Consider the following 25345-nt stretch of genomic DNA (forward strand, 5'->3'; position numbering starts at 1 on the left):
GGACCACAAGTCAACAAAAAGCACTTGCCTAGCCATCAATTTCAACCCCTGGAAAGACTTGCTTAGACTTACAGTTATCAGTGAACCTAAGTGGAAGGCCATTTGTTATCTACTTACACCTCTTGCACAGGGGCTGGGGATTTCCACGTCTACTGGCAGAAGAGGAAGAAGTTTTCCCAAGAAACTTAACTGGGATGTTTTAACTCCTTAGAAAAGATGAAGCACTGAGAACCACAGACTGAACTACAGGCTCAAGCAACAGCATCTCTGAAGGTTTTATTTCCAGAGGAGAGACATACTGAAATAGCTCCAGATGTACCTGGCACTCCACAATCCAAGGCTATAAAACATGGGAGGTTCCAACTTGACACAAGGAGACATCTTTTCATAGTGAGGAGAGGCAGGCATCAGAACGGGCTGTATAGAGTAGCTGGCAAATCTCTCTTTTTGGAAGTTTTCAGGATCTGATTGGACAAAGCCCCAAGCAAACTTGTCTGAACTTAACATCGCCCCTTCCCTGATCAGGAGGTTGGACCAGTGACTTCCCAAGGTCACAACACCCACCATGAATACATATGAAGTGTTTTTAGCAGGCTTTTTCCTGTCAGGAAAGGATGAAGAGAAGTAAATAGCAGGCAGGTTGTTGTCTTGACCTCTAGAAGGCCAGCTACCATTCCTACATCCTGTCTTTTGTCAAGAGAACTGATAGAGATATCCAGGACCTGCAAACAATATTAGAGAAAGTTGTTCAAACCAAACACAAACAGTGCTTGGCTTTGCCTTTTCCCTTCTCAGCTTATTAATTCTGTCTTAAACCTTCAAGTCATACTGTCAAAGATGTAGACCTTCCTTCACAGTGCTAACTAGAATAGCCCATAATATAACCATCACTATGGTGCCAATCTTTGTTGCCAACGTCACGTGTAGATGAAACCTGTTACGATTCCAAACGCTCTTATGGCAAATGAATATGACCGAAGAAACATTTATTCTTCAAAGTGTGAAGACATCTTTAACATTTTGACTAGTGTCAAAGTGCTGGTATGAAGTCCCTGAGGAACAAAATTGCTGGAAGCTGGGGAGGACGTTATGGAGAATATTCTCACAGTCTTTTCAATTAAGCAAGGACAACATCAAACCAGGCCCTGGAGGCTATTCTGTTACTATTATCTTCTAGAGCCAAACAGCAAGCACACTTAAAATTCAGTGACATCTATTACTCTGAATGAAACTGTTTCACATGGAATCACAGCTCCCAAAATATGCATTAGCAACAATACAGAAATACCACCAATAACACACATTCCTGTGGTCCTAAAACGGATACAGCAAGGGCATCAGCTCTGCTAAAGCTGCCTCCTGAGACTGATGTGATCCCAGGCCCAGACATAAGCTTCAGTGAATCCAGGCTTGTGAACAAGGGTAAAGAATCCCCGACAAGTGAGAGTTTAACACTACACATATTGAGAAAAAGCATGCTGCTGCATATTCGGGACTTCGTAGTTTGCATCTCCACTGTCACGCTCAAGACTTCTGTTTTGAAGTTAGTAAAAAAAAAAAAAAAAAAAAAAGCTCTGACAGTGTCTTTATACTAAAGTAGCTATATACATACTTTGCGAAGCCAATGAAGTCTTCGTGGTTGGTGTTGATGTAAGAAACCTGGATATCAATCAGCAGCAGCACCTATTAGGGGAGACAAGAGACCAAAAAAGAATGGGTGAGGTGGAGGAGCGAGATTGAGGAAAAGAAAGGGAGAAGAGAACAAAACTTTGAGTTTTCTGCATTATTAAATATTCCTTTCATAATTGTTCATGCCAAAAGCAACAATATCTTCTAAATCCTACCACTCCTGTTTGTATGCTTGTTTAATAAGCTAGACTACAGAAGAGCTTAACCCTTTCCCTCTATTTTTTCCTGACAGACCATTTTTACTAACTTGACCTTTGTCCACTTCATTAAGATCAACTATACCTGACTAGAAAGAGTTTAATAATAGGCAACAAGTTTCTTCAAGCTAATGAAAATCCTGTCTACTGGTACCATTCCAGCCAAGCCAGCAAGAAAACTGAAACTTTAAGCTAAAATCAGAAGGCCATCGTTTTCTTTAGGTACTACATAAAGAAGTGATACATAAGCTAGCCCTGTCCCAGAAAACTTACAGTGCAGGTACTAAACAGGCATTCTGGTGCACACACCAGGCCTGAGAGATGAGACAGTCAATAAAATAACAGAATGAATGGTTTGTGAAAGAGAAATATATCAACTTACTACTTGCTGATCCTTCTAGATCCCAGAGACAGAATTTGAATCAAACTTTATAATCTAACCAGGCAAAGAACTTGCTAAGACATCGGAGAAAACACACTCCCACCCTTGCTCAGCTTCTTGAACATGCATGAGACTGAAGGAAATCATGATTTTACTTTACCCCCTTCTTTTCATTTTCCATCTATCAGCAGGAGCAAGGAAAAAAGCTATTGCTACCACCACAGTCACCAAATTTCTTACTTCACATTCAGCAAGATTTTGTAAAAAGAGGAAGCCTTTTACTACCTTCTCCTCCCTCCTATCCAAAGCTTCATAACCAAGACTAATAACATCAAATTGTATAATTATCCAATCCACTATCCATACTGATGCCCAAGGCATGAACTTATTAGTAAACACTATTGTCAGACTGTGATAGTAAGAACACTTGGATAGATAAGCCCCACCAATGACAATAAAATATGACTTTTACTATTATAAAATATTGAAATGACTACTTTATTACAAAACAAGCTCTCCTTACCTAACAAAGAAATCCCACCAAGTTGTTTCCAATATGAAGCCCAAACTTCTACACGCTTATTGTGCCATATCAAAGCATCACACTACTGTGCTTTTGAACAACACCTAAACACTAAGACAATAACTTCATTTGGATCCACTCCTTCAGCATTTAATCCCCTCCAAGTGTACAGTTATTTCTGCACAGCTCCACAAACAGCATCACTTCCAAATTCTTCATCACTTCCAAATTCTATTTAGTCTCACGGACAACAGAAGATAGCAGGGATTTGGGTTTAGCTCTTACCTCCAAAAATATCCTCACTAGCATTTTTATTTATTAACAGTAACTGTTTTCAGCATAAATAATGATGGGACTATGCGACAATAACCTATTTGACCAATTCTTGGCATTTGCAAAAAGAGGGTATTTTGTACTTTGTTCTGGGAAATTGCCAGGTATGCGCACACAAAGAAGAACAGAAAAATAAGAAATAAAATTCTAAGTAATTTTTGTCTTCTTCCAAATTTTTAAGTAACTGGATGTGGTAACCAGAACTCTCTGCAAGCACAAGCCCAGCAAATACATTTTTCAAAGTGACTTTTAAAGACTACATATGCACAGAACAGTTTAAGGGAAAAGAAGTAGAATACACTGCACAGCTCACCATAGTTGGTGAGCCAGGAGCCTAGAACTACTTAGGAGCCCCTCTTTCCCAAATATTTTTGTCGTCACACTCTTTACTTCCTAGACAATTATTCCCCTTTCCACTCCCAGGGGATTTTCTCACATGTAGTCTAAGCTTTAAAGTTTCCTGGATTTGGAGTGCTCAGCTGTGTAATGAATGTCTTAGAGACATTTCTCCAAAACGTATTTATTTATTCTTAACTTCAAGGAAAACTACAGCCAGAAAAGCTGTACATCCATGAACCTGGAAAGGTGCTGATGAACCAACTCTTGAAACTCTGAGTTTAAAATATCACAATCAGAAGTTATCAGCTTAAGAGCAGTCACTCTGTCCTTTAGAGGGGTTATAGGAGAAGACCTGTTCTTGCTAATTTTAGAATCCAAAGGAGGGATTACTTTTTAATCTTCAGATTTGAGACATTGCTTTTCAAGGTACAAAACAGCCCTCAGGAGTCAGTTCCAGTGGTTCTAAGCACCTTAAGCCTGCCAACTTGGCCAGAGACAGTGGGGCCACGTTTCTCAGCTCAGCCTGTGTGCTTTTGCTACTGTTTAGCAACACAGAACTCCAGCAGCAATGCTTGCCTGAGCTCACACATCCTCTACGTGGCTTGTCACTCCTGCAAGAGTTCTAGCGCAATTGCTTGTTAGCCTCGCTGTGATTAGAGCATGGGACTGGTCTGTTAAAAAAGCCTGAAAGCAAAGCATTAAAAAGCCTGGATATTTCTGTGTGCATTTGTTTGTTCATGAATCATTTTCCCACAAACAGCTGTTACGGCACAGCTAAGACGATGGCCCGCTGTGGCACAGGAACAAGCTAACACTAAGCCAACGTTGCCACTGGGGCCTGGTATCCTTAAGTCATGTCTTGAGCTGACTGGATACAAGGTAACATCGTCTGGAGGCAACAAGTGCAGTTGTGTAATGCTGTTTCTGAGCCATCAGGCCCTGGTATAAAGAGGCAAATTGCATGAGCCTGAATGTAGCTCTGGAGCTGGGCCGTGTCCAGTCAGCTCACGGAACAAGCAGGAGAAATGAGCTCTTTCTGCCCATGGCCCAACACGCAACCACAGGCACTGAGACGAAAGCATCTCCCTTTCGTCTTCAGCATTCTTAATGCTTAATGGAAAAAAAAAAGAGGAGGAAATGAGAAGAAACTCAGAACACTTGGAGAAATGTGTCTTGGTTCTACGTAGATACTGAAGAGAAAACAGGATCAGAGTTTGCTTGCAGATGCCAACTGTCCTGAATTAAGCTATGATATTGATTGATTAACTGACTCACCTTGTTCATTTTACAGTAATTCCCAGAGCTCTATGCCTGGAGTGTCACCAAGAGGGACAGAAGAACTACAGTCATTGCGTTAAAATAAAGCAAGCAGATAATTTTTTCTTTCGTCTTCCATTACTTTCCTACGTAAAGAGCATGTTCACTTCCAAGAAGCACAGTAGGAAGCAAGATGCTGATGAACATGTGACCGACTACTCATATCCCCACCATAAATTATACGAATGTAAGGCTTACTCTAGATTATGTTGTTTAGCTGTCACTAAGAAAGACAAAATCGTTAAGAATCAGGACATTAGCCTCCTTCCTGTGTCACAGTCTCCAGTGGCATTGACAGGAAGAGAATGATTGATACTGGCTCTGTACTGCCAGCACCTCTCCTTGCTACATCCACATCCTCTTGAAAGGCCAATTAGGATTTTCTATAGCAATTAGGATTTTCTAGTCTCCTCTGTCAAACCTCAGTGGTAGAAAAGCAATTTCTCTCCCATTCCGAAGCGTGTAGCCTGTTGCTGCAAAAATCTTTCATTACCTTACTTCACTTTATACGTAATAACTTTCTTCCTCCAAACATTTCCCCAAACCATTAGATGTTGTATATGTTCTCACCTGATCCTTCGTCTTCTCTTCTCTTTCACGAATATAGCCAGCAACAATTCTTTCCGTTTCCTCACACAGTCTTGGATATGTTGCCAGCTGAGAAGCAAAAATAATAGAAATTTACAGCTGCAGAGTGGCTTCAGTAGAATACAAACAGAGAAACCTCCACTTCCCTCTCTGCAGGAAAAGCAAGTATTATAAATTCTTGGACTAACCATTAAGTAGGCTACAAAGCAAGCCTTACTTGCTGTTAATAGTGATTTTTCAGAAAAACTGGAGGGACCTAGACCCTTAGACTGTTTCTGCACTTTTGCTCCATGACACATTGAGGAAAAGACATTTGGGACACAATTGTTTGGAATAATAGCAACTGCAACATTGAAATCTTAATACTTTCAGCTCTTTTATCTAAATACAATGCAAGCCTCTCTCAAATATAAAGAGAAAAGACAGGAGTTAATCCATAAATGTATATCAAGAATAGCACACTGCTAAGAGAGCAAATACCAACACAGAAAGAAAGCAATCACATAAACCTAAAAGAAAACCATCTTTAAACATCGTAATTACAAGACGTGGATGAATGAAGGTCTAATTAAAAAAAAATCCAGACTTTTGCTGTATTTAATTAATATGATTTTTTTGGGGAAAAAGTTGTGTTTTCCAGCTTTTAGGTTGTGTCAGCTGTTATTACATTAGGAAAAAAAACAAAACATGAAATTGAATACCTGATAGACTATCTGTTGGATCTAGAACTGTGTTGAGTCACCCAGCACTAAGGCTCATTAACAATGGAAACTTAAATTATTGTTCTATTTTGAATTCATTGTTTAGAATTAAAGCTTCAGGTGAAGAAGCAAGAGGGAAGACACCAGTCTCTTCTGTAACAATAAGAACTGCTTATACTACGTACCCCCATGTAGATGTGCATATAGACATGTACACATATATACATATACACATGTGTATACATATATACACATATATACACATTAGCTCTCTTCCTTTCTAAGTACACTTCTATAGAATCTCCATATTTCAATCTACTTTAAATCGTTAACAACTACTTATCATTTATCTGTCTTCAGTACCTAAATGGTCTCTTTCCATTACAGAGATAAAAAAACAAGTTGGGGAAATTAGCTGAATAACAGATCTTTCTAACAATTCACAATTAAAAATAATTTCTTTTCCCAGGGTGGTTTCTCATTACTAAAGAGAACTTGACAGAATTACCTGTAAATATTGCAAAACATAAAATAAATTTTTAATATCATAAAATGATTTCATAATAATCATAGGTGTAATAACAGAACATAAAATCTTACGTTTGTAAATATTACAAATCATATATATAATATTTAGGTGCAACGATGCAACACAACTGGTCACAATCTAAGCAATCCCACTCAGAAGTAGTGGAAGGCTCAAAATGCAGATAAGAGGTTAGAAAGGGCTGAGTCTCACAGCACTGCCGTTCACCTTAGCTTGTCACATCCCTTGAATACACCCTGCAATCGACACAAAGCTCCAGGGAAACTAATGGGAAGGCATCATTGTAAAAGTTATTTTCCTAAGTGTGTGTGTGTGTGTGTATATATATATATGTATATGTATATATATATATATATATATATATATGAAAAAACACATTCTAAAACAATGTGCACAAGAGCACTGTAACAAAGCTTCACCAGCTAAAGCACAAACCATCAACCATTCCAACAGAAGGTACTCCAGATAAGGTACCTTTTACCTGACTGGCCAAAAAACTTTGAGAGAAGAGCTCCCCATGCTGCACTATCTTATTCCTTGTTTATTATGATAAAATAGACAACAAGATATTAACAAATTTTTCAGCTGGTTAGTACATTTGTCTCTAAGTTGTTCACTTATCCCACTTAGCTACTCCAACTTAGATATTTACAGTGGCTGCAGTATTACCAATAAATTGCATGCCTGAATGGTCTGGAAGACAAATTAAACAAAAGAATAAAAGCAAAACATAAGCTAGTATACGACACTTAAACATTAAGTACAGTCTAAAAATAATGCTATGCTGCAAGCGTTTTTACTTGAACAAGTTAGCAGAGAACAATTTATACTAAAAACCAGTTTATCAGCCTTGTGGTGAGATGTCTCAATGCCTCTCTCTTGTGTCTAATTCCAGAGCAGTGCTCTAAATAATTTTCAAGTTCTTGTTCTTTGAAGGCTCCACCTTGTGGCAATATCTTTGCATCTCAATAACAGCACTAATGTGATCAGTAAAATGGGGTAAGCTTAAACGATAGCACTGGGAAAAGACTCTGCGCAATTAATTCAAGCAATATATCTTTCAAATTTGGAAAAAAAATGGAAATTCAGCTCAAAGTTTTGTGATTAATTCAATTCCCTATGGCCTCTGCCAAAATAGGAAAGGATAATCATCTTTTAAGAAATAGGTCATTTATCTCCTGAGTGATATAGAGAGTTGCATTATTCAGATGAATGTAAAGATTATGGCAGGATATTTCTCAACAACTTCAGCATATCAGTGCTCATATCCCAGACCTGCTCCTGGCCTTGCTACAAATAGGGTGCCCTGCACTCTGAGACGGTGAGAAAGACAGGTGAACAAGAGGTGAAACAAATAAAAGCAGCCAGTTAGGTAAGAAGTCTACAAGAGTCAACGGGATCTTCTAAAATGTAACAGAGCAAAGGGAGAAAAGATAACTGACAATCAGCAACTGCTAATTGCCAATGTTCCAGGCAAGTAAGTAATATTTACAGATAACACCTTTCCTATGAAAAGGAAATGGGGGGGTGGGGGGGAGTGTCTGTCCCTCTCCACATCAGTGAAGTACTCTCAACAGGTGTCTGATCATTGCATTCACTCAGCTTCACATTAATACCTGACATGCTTCTTAGTCCCACCTGAGCAGGGGAAAGTTTGAGGTTTCATTTTAAGACTATAGAACAACTTACGCATACACTTCAGGAAAAACATTCCCAAACACTCATACTAACACTACGTTTAATTTTGATTAACCAATTTGATAATCCATTACTATTGTAGGATAACAAACAACTTTAATAGATGCACACAATTTTCATATCAGGAAGCTCTATGTGGAAAGCACTGCTGAGCATTAAGGTTTGACATTTCTGGGCAGCAGCAAGCTCATTTGTCAACGCTAATACAAGGAGGTACAAATACAAGGGAGATGAAATCTTCCTAGCATTCTACTTCTAACTTCTTGACAGCTGGACATTATGAGCTTTGGGGTTGTTTATGAGAAAAGCACAGGAGATTTTATGGCTCCCTGACTTCGCAAAGATCTGTGATACCACCCAATACAGAATGGGTATTTTGTCCTCCTTGATAGACCTCTCCGAACACATCTGAGGCCTTGGCTCTAGAAAAGTTTCACTGTTTCTTCCTCTTGTAAGCATTAAGAAAGAAAATTTTCCGAGTACAATTTTTTTTTTCCTGATTTACATACGAGCAGAGTTGCTGCCTACGTTCCATTTGCAGTACCCATGAAAACATGATTATAAAGTGGAAGCCAGAGGGCAACTCCTGACTCAACAAAACTCCAATCAGGAGATGTGCATACTCAAAACACAGGACTCAAAAAGAGAACATTTTCAGCATTACTTTGTTTTTGAATATTGCAGAAGTTGTAACTATTTGGAGTTTTACTCTGTAAATAAAGTAACTAGCTCAAGTCTCTTATAACATCCTAGAATGCAAGACAGACTTTGTGTTAGCTACTATAATCATGCTCTACTTACATTGCCAGATCTATTTGCAAGTTACCTTTTTAGTGCATTTCTTGACCGTGTTGATTAACTCTTGCATCACCAGATCCACGCTTTTTAAGCAAGGTCCTTTCAGCTTGACAATCTGTTTTTTAACAATAGCTTCAAATGCCATATCTGGAGTAAACAAACCTGTTCTGTGGACATGAAAGAATATGTAAGATAGTAATACATTCTGCAAGATTTTTTTTAACTTAGTTGCTCATCTACATTTTCAGAGGCTTAGAGCTGAATTATGATGATATCCCTATACAGCCTTCTGTAGAACTAAATTTGTTTTTCTCTTTAAAAAGGAAAGTGTAATTGTGTAATAAGAATATAGAAGTTGAAACATGCCCTACTAGATGACTGCAAAAACTCTAAAAAGTATTGGAATAACATGGTGAAGCCTCTTCAGCAGCACCCCAAACCTTAGAGGTGAATGGCAGCACTCCATGTACAACCACTTGCAGAGTAAACCATGAAGAATCCTATAGTTGCATTTCACTCTGCACTCACAACAGTAAATATGGTTCTGTTACCCAGAGTCATACGTGGAGAATTTCAGTTTGCCACTGCACCATATGTGAACTTATATAAACAAGCATCTCACAGAAACAGTTTTAAACAAACAGCCCTTACTTCTCTTTCAAACACTGCTTGCAAAGATCTAGCTTGACAGATCTTAAGTTAAATAAAAAATAAAACTTTAAAAACATGCCCAGAACTAATAGCTTGCCACCACAAATTGCTCATCTAGACCTTGCCACCAATAAAATTAAAAAAGTTCAAATACTGTACCACAACTACTGGAATCATCTATTTGAGAATTTAAGAATTTAAAACACGTATTATGGAAGCTGGCTGTAAGCCCACTGCAACATGATCTTAGATCACAACAAAATTGTAACGGCTAGCAGGTAACAACAGTTGCATATGAATTCAATTTTGTTATCCCCAAGAAGAAAACACTTAGCCTTAGGAGTTCGTGTGCATGTTTTATATAAGCTTCTTTGTGAATCCAACATCTTGTTTCCTACCTAAGAAACAAGCAAGGCCTACCCTAGTATTTCAAGAAGTTAAACAAGAAAAGGAAGACAAATATGCCCACTCCCCTGGGACGAAAACTGCAGAGACAAAACTTCTCCAGAAGAAAGAGAACCTGTCAAAGAGCCCCTATATTTTCGTATTGCCAACATAGACAAATTCTTGAAAAAGTTTTCATAATGAGACTGAAATTCCAGAAGATGCTGCCTGCAACAGTCCTGTCCATTTAAATGGATTTCTCACTGAAATGCAAGATAGCTCACCGTCATGCCTGGTCTTTAAACTTGTGCTTTCATCATGTGCTTTATAGAGGTTTCTGACTTGTCCAAAACTGCATTACTTCATAAGTTTTTGTCTTTTTCTTAGAACAAACTTCTCCGCACTAACTAGACTCTCAAATTCCTCAAGTGAGCCACTGCATCAGCGTTCCCCAAACCACGATCATTATAATGAAATAATAGTTTCCATAAATGTTTTGTTCTCCTGCAGTGATGTCCAGCATGCATCAAAAAGTTCATATAGGATTTGCATCTGATATTGAATTTACGGGGTAGGGCAATTAAAAATTAGCAGAAAAAGGGGCAGCTAAGAACTTCTCCTCTGTGTATGCACGGTTACAGTTACACCAATTCCAACAGCCTTCATGCAGTGAAAATCCTATGTTATATTGGAAATTAAAGTTATACGCTTTAGCTGGTGCTACCAGAATAAAAAAAAAAGTCATTGATTTTCTCTGTAAAATACTTTTCCAAGATTTCCAGGTAAATTAAACCTCTTCAGGCAAACCAGCTGATCAGCCCAAAATAGGTACCTGAAAAACAGAAGTGTGAAGGAGTGGAAGAAAAAAAGTCAGCTGTTGGGAGCAGTGCCTTAGTAATGTAGTCTAGCAATCAGTAGCCAGTGTCTCCACAGGTTAAAGAAACCAAACCCTCTGCAACACGATCAGGCTTGAAAACATGGGAGCACTTGCCTGATACCATGTATGTTCTTGATGGCATAACTTATTTCTCTCCGCAGTTCTTTCTCATTGAACTCCATCTAGAAAAACAAAAGCATTTGAGATCATATGAGGTGAAGTTCTGAAATAAAATAGAAAATATTACTTCTCCCTATATAACTGGAAGACAAGCAAGTTCAACTAACATACTATTAATTTCTAATTACACTAAAGAAGGCGTAAGTATTTTAAAATGTTTTAACACTAAGGCTACAGACAACAATAAGGAGTGTTGGAAATTATTCACCCTTTCGGGTGAATCTTTTAAGATGTTTTTTGCAGAGCATCCCAAAAAGAAACATGGAGGTGTTGGAGTAAGCCAGAAACATCATTCAGAAGATGCAACATTTTTATTTTTTTTTAAATAGGTGGAAAGGAAGCCCATAAAAAGCATCAAAGAATGCAGACTAGAAATACAGTAGGGTTCACTGTGAGGGGAAAATGAAGTCACTGCAGTGAAAGAAAAGGTAAAAGAACATATAACAAATCCATAAAAAAACAGTTTACTTGTTCACAGACTACCAAACCGCAGTTTTTTCTGTTATTCAGAGGATGGGTAAGCAAGAAGAGGTGTATCAAGAAGAAAAATGTCATCTCTGAACACCATATTTGCTTCTGCTTCACTTCCCCTCCCCTTCCCACTATGGAAAGGTGGGACTGAAAGCTGGCTTTGTCTTATGTTCCGAAAACAGGAAGTAGAAAAGCCAGAAAATAGTTATTTTCTATTACTCTAGTTTTAACAGGTACTAGCTATTTGAACGCAGCAACCTGAATTTGCCAACCATAGCTGTTTCTCTGCCTGCCCCCCCCAAACCAGAAGGAAGATACCATTTGTGATTAAAAAATAAAAAAGCATGGAAAGTAATAAGAACTGTGACTTTAATTATATTCTAACTACTGTATTTCAGAATCCTCAGCATATCTCAGTATCCACAACTAGAAATGAAGCTAAATGTCTCAATCATCACTTAATGTAATTTCTTTCACAGTTAAAATCAAGTTCTTCCGATCAAACTTTATCTCTGCTTTACTACCATCTATATGAACATAGGAATACATAAATAAAACTCAAAGAACACCACTAAGATGGATAAATACCTTCACTAGTTCAAAAGGGAAACGTTCATGGAAAATACGATTAATTTTGGCACCTCCTGAAAGTTCTAGTGTATCGACCTGATCTCCTGATCCTTCGATTCTTTTTTCAAAGTCCACTGAAAACTGTTGTACCATCCTAAATTTCAAAGGGAGGAGAAAAAAGATACACTTAAGCACATCAACTATCAACTGTTACTTCAGTACTATGCAAGTATTATTGAATTAAAACACATTTAGGAATTTACAGAAGTATTTACAAGAGCTCATCCAGCTAAGTTGCCAATGCAGGTTGCTATACTTCTCTTTGCAAACCCATTCCACCATATACTCACGTCATTCTCTCTTACAGGACATAGCTCAGTATACTATTTTCTTTCTTCATAAATGTTTTTTTTTTAAAATACTGTTTAAGAAACCGTATATTAAAGTCAGCAACACATACAGCAGCATACCAGGCTACAGCCTTATTTCGCTAATGATCACAAAATTGTAAATGCATCTTCTATTACATACATGCTATTCTATTTTATTCAGAAACGAAAAAGTGATGGCAGTCTGTAGTAGGATAAGCAAATACAAGTCTCAATGTTTAAGCTATAATACTTGTACTGGATATGAATCGAAAAGCACTCATACTTAAATGTCATTACAGAAACAGCAGAGTTCAATGGGGCAGACCACCAGAAGCAAAAAACTCCGATCTTATAGCAAGAGTTACCATCTGTGGAGAGCTTACTTCTCCACAATGACCCTTTGATCTTTCTAATATCTTTCAAAAAGACACAGTCCAACATCATGATCAATATCAAGCCATTAAGCTGATTCAGTGCTGGCAGATCTTATAGTGGCAGCCAAGTTACTTAACTTTCCCATGCCAAACAACTTGCCCAGGAGCCAGTACTAACAAGCCAATGCATTAGCTCTCAGTACCACAGACTTCAGCTCACTCAGTTGTGCTTAGACTTCTGCATCAGAAGCACTTAGCCATACATATGAGAACTCCTCCAGTTATGGAATAATCAGGGAGAGATATTTTTTTTAATTTTAAAAGTAGGCACAAGCATCTGGCCTAACATTTGAAGCAATGGATTCAGCCAGAAAGTAACAGTGCACGTCATCTGTTCTTAAACCTCAGATACCTATGCAGCCCTGGCTAACAGAAATTACAGAAACGGGGCAAGTGTAGAGCCCCACAAATCAACTTTTGAAGATGACTGCAGAAACTTAAGATTATCTTATGGGGGAGAATCATGGAACATCCTGAGTTGAACATCCTGAGTTGGAGGGGACACAAAGATCATCAAATTCAACTCCCGGTTCCACACAGGATCACCCCAAAATCAGACCGTATTTCTGAGAGCTTTGTCCAAACGCTTCTTGAACTCCAGCAGGCTCGGTGCCGTGACCACTGCCCTAGGGACCTGTTCCAGTGCCCGACGACCCTCTTCAGTGAAGAACCTTTTCCTAATACCCAGCCTGATCCTCCCCTGTCCCAGCTCCATGCCGTTCCCTTGGGTCCTGTCGCTGTCCCCAAAGAGCAGAGCTCAACGCCTGCCCCTCTGTTCCCCTCATGAGGAAGCTGCAGGCTGCCATGAGGCCTCCCCTCAGCCTACTCTGCTCTGCACAAACCACGTCACCTCAGCTGCTCCTCAGACATCTTGCTTTCCAGGCCCTACACCACCATTTTTTTTCCTCTTTTGGAGGCTTTCTAACAGTTTTACGTCCTTTTTGTACTGTGGAACCCAAAACTACACACAGCGCTCGAGGTGAGGCTGCACCAGTGCAGAGCAGGACAATCCCTTCCCTTGTCTGGCTGGCAATGCTAGGCCTGAGGCACCCCCCAGTATGGCTGGCCCTCCTGGCTGCCAGGCCTCTCTACCCACAATAGAGTCAACAGCTCCTCCCAATTTAGTATCATAGAAGCATTAAGGTTGGAAAAGACCTCCAAGATCATCTCGTCCAACCACCCCACCACCAATGTCAACCACTAAACCATGTCCCCAAGTACATCCATCCTTTCCTTAAACACCCCCAGGGACGGTGACTCCACCACCTTCCTGGACAACCTGCTCCAATCCCTGACCGCTCTTTCTTGAGAAGAAATTTCTCAGGATTTCCAACCTGAACCTGCTCCAGTGCAACTTGAGGCTTCCCTCTTGTCCTATCATCTACAGACTTACTCAAAACACTTTCAAGTCCTACATTCAAATCATTTATAAAAACATTAAAGAGAACTGGATGGGCTCCTAAAATGGAGCCCTGGGGAACTCCATTAGTGACTGGCTTCCAGCCTGATGTAACCCCAGTTACTATAATCCTTTGAGCCCAACCCATCAGCCAACTGTTCACCCATCGTGTTATGTTTTTACCTAGCTGGACATTTTGTCCAGAAGAATATTGTGAGAAACAGTATCAAAAGCTTAACTGAAATCCAAAAAGATTACATGAAATGGCTTCCCTTGGTCAACTAGATGGGTGACGTTTGCATGAAAGGAAATTAAGTTTGTCAAGCAGGGTAAGTTCAGGTAGTTTGTTTTCTTATACATATTATGGAACTTATTCTTGAGAATCGAGAATCAGAGGAAATCAGAGGAAAGTTTCTAGCTGTGTTACTTTCCACAGACGAAACAAAAAGCAAAGAGAATTTTTACTGACAAAAGTTAACTTCTGCTATAGCACCTACTGATTATGAAGGTATTAGAAAAACTGTGCATAAAAACTGTACCAAGCAGGATAATTCAGGCTAAAATGGATTTTTTTTTTCTTTAGACAGTGTTACAATAGTAGAACAACCTTAAGGTGCCAGCAGTACTTAACAAGTCCTAATGCCATAAATGTTTTTCTAGCAGCTAAATGACCAAATATACAGACTGAAAAAAAAATACCTGTGTTGTACTCTCCTAGAAGAGTCCTAGGTTATATCCTCAGGTTTTTCTTTCAACCAGAACATCTGAAGTAAAGTTACGAGGGACAGACTTATGTCTACCCTTTCAGACAAAGCTGTTACAAACACAAGGACTAAATAAAAGTCTTCAGCTGGTTCAGGAAAGCCTCATTAGTTCAGGTGACCATTTTCCACTTATAATTAAGGAATGGATTCTGTCCAAAACTCACACATTTTCACAAGCCAATGCTATTACCATCTAACCCAGAGAACCGAGAATACTGAAAAACCTTTGAAATCAATCAGAACAGGAATATGACAACAGGCACAACAGTGTTACAAAATCTTGTATTTTGTGGATGAGACCCAAACTGGACAGTGACTTGAGTAGTGTAAAAACATTCTAGTTTGAAACTTAGTATAATCTAGTTCCAGAAATTGTTTCAATTCATCCAGCAATGTTCAACCCATGATTTCTTAAGGAAAAAAACAGGGATGCAGGTTGTCAGAGTATGGTCAGAGAATATACCATCACTTGAATGTAAGACAGTGACAAACAGTAAGTGCCTAGGAAAAAGTGTGAGAACAGCGCAAGAATACAATGATAATTCTCCAGAATACTCTCTTGGCCTCAATAAATTGCCATTCACATGTTCCATGCAGCAGGGGTACGACCTTGTACTTACTAATGTTGATGTTTTCTCTGTCCCCAAGAATTTGCCTAGCTGCTTTTGAAAGCCCACAAACTATTAATATCAGCTCCTGCAGCAAGGAACTCTGTAACATAGGTGCACATCCTGTGGTTTACTACCTACAATTAATTTTGATCTTCAAGTTCTTTTGGATGTCCAAGTTTTCATATCAGAAAAAGAAGCATTCCCTATTCTCTTTTCAAGCACCTCATCTTACAGACTTCTAACAACCTCCTCCCTTTGCCTGAGGTCATCTTTTTGACAGGCTGAAGAACGTGTCCATACAATCAGAAGCAGTTTCTTACCTTCAATCATCTATGCTGCCCATCCTTTTATCTTTTCCTGTCCTGCTTTCTCTCTTTCTATGACTACTAATATTAATTTAGTGAAAACCTTGCTGAAAGTGGGTAAGTGTTCTGGAACATCAAGCACAAAATTCTTAAGAATTAACATATAGAATTTTCAGCCATATCGTAATCTTAAAATAATGTAAACCCATTAGGGAAAAAAATGCAAAGCAAAACAAGCCTATAGACAGTGGAAAAGCAGATGAAAGACTAGACACTCACTGCAACAGGGCTTTCATTTTTCTAGTTGGATCTTCTGGTCTGAAGTTTTTGTATACCTCTACTTCATGTTCTATAGAAAGCAGTTGGCTCTGGAGTTTGCTCCTGAAGGCTGGCAGGGTATCCCGAATATGATTGGTAAGTTGCTAAAAAGCAAACAAAAGTCCTTTTATGTTGTTAATAAAGATGAAAGCAATTGCACAGCCATTTCCTTCTGACTGCCAAGTACATAAACAATTACCTGTGCTACTTTAACAGTGTAATTCCTTTTGATCTTTGAAACTGTGGAGACATTTAAAGAACATCCCAACATCCCTTTCACATACACACTATCTGGAGGCTTGAGAAACTTCTTGACCTTCTCACTCACTGAGCCCTGTTACAACATACTTGTTTAGCTACACACTAAAGAATTATTTTAATTCAAAACAATCTCCATCATAATAACATTCTGATGCCACATTTATTTTGCTGATTTTCCTAATGAAGTTTTGCAATTCCCTATACACTTGTTAAGCACGATGACTCCTTTACAGCAGCAAGGCAATGTGGGACAAGGAACAGATTCTGAGCATCCACAACCCTTTGAGAACAGTGACAGAAGGAAATATAGACATACGGAGTATCCACTCAGCGCTCTCCCACTACTTAGAAAAGTCACTTTCACAACATTTCTACTTCCTTCTTTGAAGGACACTATGGAGAAGAGATTTTGCCCTCATATTAATGATTATAGCACTTTAAAAAAAAAAAAGTTAAACTTCATTTTTGGCCAAAGAAGGTTCTATAACTGAAGAGTAGTGGTCTTCATTTGTGAAAATATACCTAAAAATATTGGAAAATAAACTGAAGGAGAGTAAACAAGTCTTAGCAAAGCTGTAAAGGTTTAACATATCCCAGTTACTCTTGCAGATATGCTGTATTGTGGTTAGACAGCACTATCAACTACGTTTACCATAAGTTTCTCATGCATTGTATCCATTCCTTGATTAAAACAAAAATGGACTTATTGCTCTATGTTGCAAACCTTCTTCCCAATCCCAATCACAGAGTCTATAAATAAGGAATGTGAATACCAAAGTATGCAAACTCAAAACAAAAGCTGTTCAGCAGACCTGACAGGCACAAAATCAAAACCTGGAGTTTCCCTGGAGCACCACCTTGTGGATGCAGAAAAATCTGAATACTACCTGCAACCATAAATGTGAATAGTCTGTGTTTAACAGCTTACGGACAATACTTGCATAGATACTCCCACACATAATATTAAATATATGGTAACAGCAACAGAAGACCAATGGCTCATACTGAAATAGATACATTTAAAAAACAGCTCAAAAAAAGGTAGCAGTACATAAAGTATTTTAAGTCAGGACATACAAGACAGTCCAAGGAAACATGAAGCTCAATTGCTTCAGGCTCAAAACTAAGAAATACATTATTAGTCTTTCAAAATATAAAGAGGCAAAGCATCCTAAACACACGCCAACTTTTAGGATGCAGGCAAGTTCTTGCATCCTCCTGAAGAGTTTTTTTTCTAAGGCACAAATAAATGGCATTAGCATTCTTTTTGAGCAAGTCCAGAGTATTCCTTAACCTGGCTGTCAAGATTCAACAGCTGCAAAGTCACTGCAGCAAGAAATTAAGCAGGCCAGCCCCACTTAGTTTCCTTCTTCTAGTCAAACGCTCTTCTTCTGTTTCCAGCTGCTATCAAAAATGGACAAAGCCAGGCTGACCTGGTCTTTGTCTATTCCAGATCAAAACCAGCCATTTTTCTCCAGTGAACCGGTGAAAATGCTATCAAGTTTGACATTTAGAAATGCCAAGAACCCTGTTTTGGCTGGTAAAACTGAGTTTCAAAATAATAGTAATAGCAGTAATCATTAAAAAATAATAGTAATAGCAGTAATAATTGAAAAAATCATAGCATCATCAGTAATTCTAGGGAGGCAGGCAAGATTTGATCTTGCCCATTTCGGACTTGAGATGCATCACTGGTCATGTTCTATTCAAGCTATGAAAGGAACATTACCCAAGGACACATAGTGGTGAAAAGAATTATAAACCCCTCAAAGCCTGGTATAGGTAGTGTACTAACTTGGACAGTAAGCTACAGGTTACTCCTCCAGGTAACTGGGAAGTTGACTTCCATTTCCTGCTGAAGAAACCTGCAGTCTGACAAGGTTTGGCATGAACTCATTGAAACAGACCAGAGGTTTGGGCAAAATAAAAGCAGTGTGAACCAAGTCCTCTGATTACAGTATTTGTCATTTTATCATTAGTGTAGGGTATACTGTTTCTATTAAAAACTACAATAAAGCATAGATTTTATGGTTAAAGTACAGACATACAGGGAACCCTCAGGACACATGATTTCTAAAAATGTGTTCCTCCCTCCCCCCCAGTTTCTAAGTTTGATTTCTAAAAGTCCTGTTAAACGAGAAGAAATGTGGTAATTAAGGAATAGGACAATATACATGGAGAAATAACTGGGAAAGGAGTAGAAACTTACTTTCTATGATCCTGTCAGTATTCAACAGAACAGGAAAGTGCAGAACTGTCAGTAAAAGCCAGAAACTACATTTTTATCAGGTTAAAAAAAAAAAAAAAAGTTCCAAATAAATCTGAGTAAGAGATGATTCATCCAGAGCATGAAAAGGGGCAGGGAGTGGTTATGAAAGCACCCGAGGTTCGAACATGTTAGGACCCCAGCACTCCAAGATCACTTACACGTGTCACCTTTCTTTGCCTTCTTTTGTAACTGCACTTCCAGTTTTGTAGATCAAATGCATATAATTTTGCTTTGCTAGAGCAAACTCCTGTTTCTAAGAGTTTTTGCAAGGAATGCCAAGTCTTCCCCAAGGCAGCAGAGAACCTCTGTACCCTCTAATGGTCAAAAATGGCTTCTACACAATCTCACTCACAGTCACCCAAGTCCACCCATTGTCCACAGTGCAGCTCAAAAAAAAGAATGTAGAAGGTTACAACTATGTGCTTCTATGCACAGCCTCAGAGGAAAAAAGTAGATTAAATGGCTCGTTACCCTCCAGCATCTTCCCAAGAATTGCAAGGGGTATGTCTACATTAGTGTACTGCAGCTGTGACTAATGCTATAGCCCAAACCTCAACCTTAAGTAATACTAACAGAGCTAAAAGAAGCTACTTTACTGATTTGTAAAAATCTAAACTGGAATAAAACATTAAAGAACTTCTGAAGTTGGAAAACTAGAGTCACAGAATACCATTATGAGCTTAGGTCTAGATGCATAACAAACCAGAACTAACTGATTTTTTTGAGCCACAAAACATTTACTCAGGAGAAAAGTCAAGACTGCATATTATGGATGCTTCCATCCTTGATAATTTATGTTTAGCAATCTTAATGATTCTAGGTGTATGTATGCTGACAAGAGTCCAAAAATTAGGTCCTCTGCTTCTCAAAGCATATATGTATATGATACATGTAATATACAACTTTGTTTATTACATTATGAAAAGTAAAAAGGTTAAAAGCAGGGAAGAATAAATTAGGTTCACTGGCCAACATTTATTTTAAGGAAGATTTTATAATGATCCTATCATTACGAAAGCTGCCTCTCACCACAGAGAACTTAGGTTTTACCTGGTTTAGAACTTTTTGGAGATATGGTGTTCCCATCCGATCTGCCATGTGCCTGTATGCTGGATGGGAAAGAAAGAATTTTCTTTCTGCTAGGAGAGCTGCCTTTATATCCTTCTTCCCATCAATGTCCTTCTGGCTTCTGTTCACGACGCCAATATAACCTGAAACAACACAAAACCAACGGGCACGTCAATGCAACTATTCTCTTCATAACTGAATTCATATTAAATTGAACGACAATGGCTCATCTCAAATGAAAGTTTCCAATTCAGATACTTCAGGTATTGTTTACAAGTATCATAATGAACTTAAATGGGAAGAACAAATTGGATGTTACGTAAAATAGATACACTTCCTTTTAAATCACCAATTCAATGCAGAAATACTTGAAATTTTGGTGTACCCCAAAGAAACCTCTTCAAATAAACATGAACACAAACTGAGAACGACCCAACAGGTAAGCATAAGATAAGTAAACAATATGGTATTGCAAAATACAGGAAAACTGAGACATTTCTTCATGTCTGCTGGACCAACACGTTCATAAATTGTTTTCTGTAAACATAAACTGGGAGTAGATGATGGTCCCATCAGTAAAGTATAACTAGGAGCAAAATTCTTGATATTGTTAACAGTGCAAGTGACTGGTACAGTAGCTGTCGGAACAATCACATAGAACATTTCTGGAAGGGGTCAAAACTATGTTAACAGCAAGATTACTAAGGCTCTGGTGCTGGCTTCTGCCATATGTAAGGAAAAAAGAGATTCCTTTGTTGCAAAGGACAGCAATCTGGCACAGAAAAGAAAATTGCCTAATAACTTGTACTGACTTTTCCTGTTTCCTCTGGAATATGCAGTGTATTTTCCAGGTCTAGAAATAAATGATTTTACTTACGGGATAGTTTTAGCACAGCCCCCTTCCACGTTTGCTAAATAGAATGCGATAAGAGCTAGGAACTCGTCAAGTCCAGAATAGCTTTTGATTCATCTCCAGAACTTTCTAACATCACCTTTACCCAAAACATCTTTTGTATTGCAAACAATAGAGGCAATCAAACATTCTTACCTCTACGAAGAGGGAGTAGCTTATTTTCTAAAATTTCTCTCGCGTCTGTTCCTTCATCCATCAGATCCAATTTTGTGATCACACCAATAGTCCTAAGGCCTGACCAGGTCCAGGGCAGGCAGGAAAAAAAAGATAGTGAAGAATCATTTATATTCAGGAAGAACAATTACATCTTATAATTCCATAATAATTATTACAAATACGTGATTATTTCAAAACATGTATTGCACAAGACCAGCCACAACTGCAAATAAGAGTATGTCTGGAAAAGAAGGGGTCATTATTGCCAGCAATTAAAAAGTATTACTCAAGTCTGTTTAACAAGGCTCAGCAATTATGTTCAATGATGCTTACCCTGAGGGTCCACTTCCTTAGCCAACTTCAGGGCATCTGAGTTGGCCAGATCAGTGTTGGCAGGAGTCACAGCCAGTATCAGACAGTTTTCTCGAGCAATGAACTGCATTATCATGTCTCTGATCTGTAGCTCAATATCTGGAGGCTGATCCCCTACTGGCACTTTTGTGATTCCCGGCAAGTCAATAAGAGTCAGGCTTAATACTGTATGGAAAACACAGAAGGGTATAACATTGGTTAACATACCAGACATGTCTAAAGAGATCAACACATCTATGGCTGCAGACAGATTTTAATCACATAAACCCCTATATAATTACTTTTTGTAAGTATATAAACATTGTCAGTGGTTCAAATAAAATGCCTGACAACCTGGAAAGTACACTTGTTAGCATAGTTGCTTCGAGAGTCTTTCACTTGGATTTCAGAATACTATTTAATATTTTAAACATTAAGCACTATTCACCTATGTGAGTTGTATACTGAATGTCACTATAGACGTTCTTAGACAAATTAATATGGCTTCCTGAGCTTCTTCCATTTCTGACAGCACAGATAACAGGCCATCAGACCATTCCTATTTATATTTCAAGGGAATCCATCTGGAGGGTGGCAAAAAAGGGTTTTTCCCCACTATGCCTCCCACCTCCTACTATGTGCCTTTATTAGTAAGTTTACTAGTGAGCTACTAATAGAATATGTGCTGAGGGAGGGATTGGTTTCACTCTCATGTAAAGCAGGAATATTTTTAAATCATGAGGATGTTAAATGGGATAGAGTCTGTGTTCTGGCCAACCAACAGCTCTCTGCAGCAGAGTGGCTTCATAACATATTAGAAACTGAGGATTCTTACACATGTATACCCACTTTTAGTTCAACTCAGTGTCAGAAATCTTTGCATCCCAGACTACTAATTAAGCAATGAGGACACATACAAAAAGAGCGCTAAATGGACAGAGCTCAAAAAGTATGTTACATCACTGGAATATAGAGCAGAATGATGGAATATAGAGTAGAATGATTTTACCTACCATGTGGAGAATATATTCTTAAATTAATAGGAATTGAAGAAATGCCTTTGTTCACTCCTGTTATTCTATCTGTTTCTACTTCAATTTCCTGACGAACTTCATCAAAATCAGTAAACTTCCTCCCTTTGCAGTGTAGAAATTCAGCATATTCTGTGAAAAATATCAATAGCATCTCTGTATTTCACAGGCTCATAACAGTCTTAAACACCTACTTTCAAGCCCTTTGTATTCAGATTCATGCACAAAAGCATGTCATCGTGTATAACCAGAAAGCATTATATATGAACACATGCCATAAATATGGCTGCACAGATGAAAACCAGCCAAAGCCAAGAAAAGGTTAGTTAAAAAAGCCAAGCTGACTGCTTATATCTTCAGCATTTCATCTCCTGGAACAACCTTAAAGATTCAAATAAATACCATTTACATTAACAGAATAAGGAACAGATTTCAGTGCAGAATCTGAGTTTTCATCTGCTTTGCCTGTAATACATCACTAAACTGAAGAAAAGTACTTCAAGTTCTGTATCACGAAAGAGTATTAGCATTTGTTTTCAAAAACTAACAGCCTGTGTTACATATGATTTTACCAAGGGAATTCTGCACATTTTACACATTCATAACCAAAGTAAGAGCACTTAAAACACTTCAATGTTTTTAAACTCAGCTCTTCAGTTCCTAAAAACCTCTCGTAGCTTAAATCCAAACCACACTTTAAAAGTTGATGAAAATTTTATAGATGTGGCTGTGATTTCGCTGGTGGTAAAACACAATTTCTGAGTCTTCAGTCATCGTACAGCTTGGCCCATCAACCAGGAATCATCTTGTTTTCAGAGACAGATACAGTCTAATTTGTCAGACTCAAAAATGACACTAGGCTCCTACTTTAACTTTCGAGTCCAAATACTGGTGCTGCTTATTGTATCCCTCTGGGTTTCCTGCCATTAAGGTACATAACCAAACACACATCTCAGGATTTTAAAAGTGTAATTTCTTCCTTCAAAATAGGGCAAACACAAAGTTTATCCCACATAGCGAGGGCATAAGCAGAAATTAGCGACATAAATAGTAACGACAGACATGAGCTCACCCCTCACCCCCTACTGGGCCTAAGCAGTAGGGCTGGAGAAAGGTTGGACAAAATGGCGCACATTCCAGTTGAGTTTGTTCTGTAGTCAAGGCCTGATCTCACCGTTCCTTTTAGGTGCTTCTTCCCCAGAAAATGTTTTTGATAAAAATCCCTCAAACGCCAGGGTAAAGAACTTGCTTGATACTCAAAGACCAGCAGCACAGGAGAGCAGATCCAAGGGGACAAATGAACAGCGGTCCTTACCCATCAGGACTGAAGTCTGTTTCTCAGGTTTCCCAGCTGTCACTTTATTACTGTTGCTGACTGAATCGTTAAAAAATAAAATAGTCAAAACTGCAAGCAAAACCATAGCAACAGTTAAAGCAAACTGAAAGCTAAAGAAGTGGAACGAGGAAGGCAAAAAACAAACGCCAGCATTTCTGCCTTACAGTACTATAATCGCTTTGAATTTAAAGTGTGAGGGTCAGGGAATCCCACCCTTGCTAAGAAAAAAAATAACATCTCATTTTAAGAGCAAAAGAGCACCTAAAAAAACCTCCATCTTACTTTTCGCAGCGTTAAGTACTCCAGTGTATAGTATATTCCTTTTCACATCCAGCAGCAAAAATGACAATGAATGAGGGGTTTATTTGTTTAACATTCAACTCTTTATTAAAAAAACAACAAGGAATATTCAAATATTTCCAATTAAAAGACAACATGGTACACATAATTAAACATCTTCATTGATCCAGCTCATTTGAGAACAAATTTTACAATTGGGAATTATCTCAAAGGTGGACAGTAGGTACCTACTGAAAAAGAGAGCTGACAAGCGGTTTCTGTTTTGCCTCAGTTCTTTATGCCCCGCTTCAAGCAGAAAATAAACTGTATTCTTATCTGTGCCTTTTAATTCAGTAGCTCACCAGATTTTCTCAGGAAAAGATTTCAAAAATGCAAACAACTAATACTTCATGCCCAGTTATAATCAGTTGACACTCAAGGAAGCTTTTCGCTTTATTCCATTTAGCATTTCATAACAGAAAGATTCCCTGTCTGAAATGAAGATAATTCATATTTAAAAGTTTACTACCTTTCAGCTATGATTAATATTTATCAATTGCTCATTCCTCTCAGGGACATCTGCAGTCCCGCTAGCTCTGAAGGAATAGGCTTTACAACTCCTCATAACCTGGGGTGCCACACACAGCCTACGGAATAAAAATTCAGATGAACAAGCCATGCTTTGTTTGGATCCTCAGCCCCAGCCTGTCCTTGGCAATGATGCCCTCAGCCTGACTGGATGAACACATGCTCTAATGCAATCTTCAGTTTTCATACACAGAAGAATACTAGGAACACATCATATTTAACTTTTCGTGGGAATCAACATAAAGTCAGTCAGAATGGCTGATCCTGCCTAGTTGTCTAGTTTTCAGAAATATATTTTCTGTATAAAACTTAAGTTATGTCAATAGAAAGAAAAATAACATCTTTGTGTGTAGAATACTCTTCTTTTTTTAAACACAGCATCACTCTAAGCAGTTTGGATAACATAGAATGAAAAATCTGCCATAGCACAGTTATCTTCAATGCATCCAACCAGAAGTATCACGATAAGAGATAAGTTCCCTTTTCAGTTTTCATTAGACAAATCATGCAAACAAGTGTTATGGGATAACATTTTTCAAAATGATCCTCATTTTTCCTGTGAGTTATTTCTCCCTATGCTTTTATGATTTCATCTAGCCAACGATAGCCTTCTTCTACAGATGATGCTTTCTGTGCATTTGACCAT

General features: G+C 38.3%; 1 protein-coding gene across 11 annotated transcripts in view; it reads right to left on the minus strand.

The window, feature by feature from the left end:
• DNM3 (dynamin 3) overlaps window positions 1–25345 on the minus strand; it is a 181283-nt gene that overhangs the window by 137374 nt on the left and 18564 nt on the right. For all 11 annotated transcript variants that reach the window (XM_067001516.1, XM_048080188.2, XM_067001513.1 and 8 more), the window contains exons 3-12: window positions 22479–22628; window positions 21448–21651; window positions 21094–21192; window positions 20028–20188; window positions 16409–16551; window positions 12264–12399; window positions 11139–11206; window positions 9141–9279; window positions 5351–5437; window positions 1613–1683 (exon numbers count right to left, since the gene is read on the minus strand). In XM_067001516.1, the coding sequence (XP_066857617.1) occupies window positions 1613–1683; window positions 5351–5437; window positions 9141–9279; window positions 11139–11206; window positions 12264–12399; window positions 16409–16551; window positions 20028–20188; window positions 21094–21192; window positions 21448–21651; window positions 22479–22628 (1258 nt within the window). The remainder of the gene's footprint in view (window positions 1–1612; window positions 1684–5350; window positions 5438–9140; window positions 9280–11138; window positions 11207–12263; window positions 12400–16408; window positions 16552–20027; window positions 20189–21093; window positions 21193–21447; window positions 21652–22478; window positions 22629–25345) is intronic.

Source organism: Anser cygnoides, chromosome 8 (assembly GCF_040182565.1).
Source record: "Anser cygnoides isolate HZ-2024a breed goose chromosome 8, Taihu_goose_T2T_genome, whole genome shotgun sequence".
Taxonomy (NCBI): domain Eukaryota; kingdom Metazoa; phylum Chordata; class Aves; order Anseriformes; family Anatidae; genus Anser; species Anser cygnoides.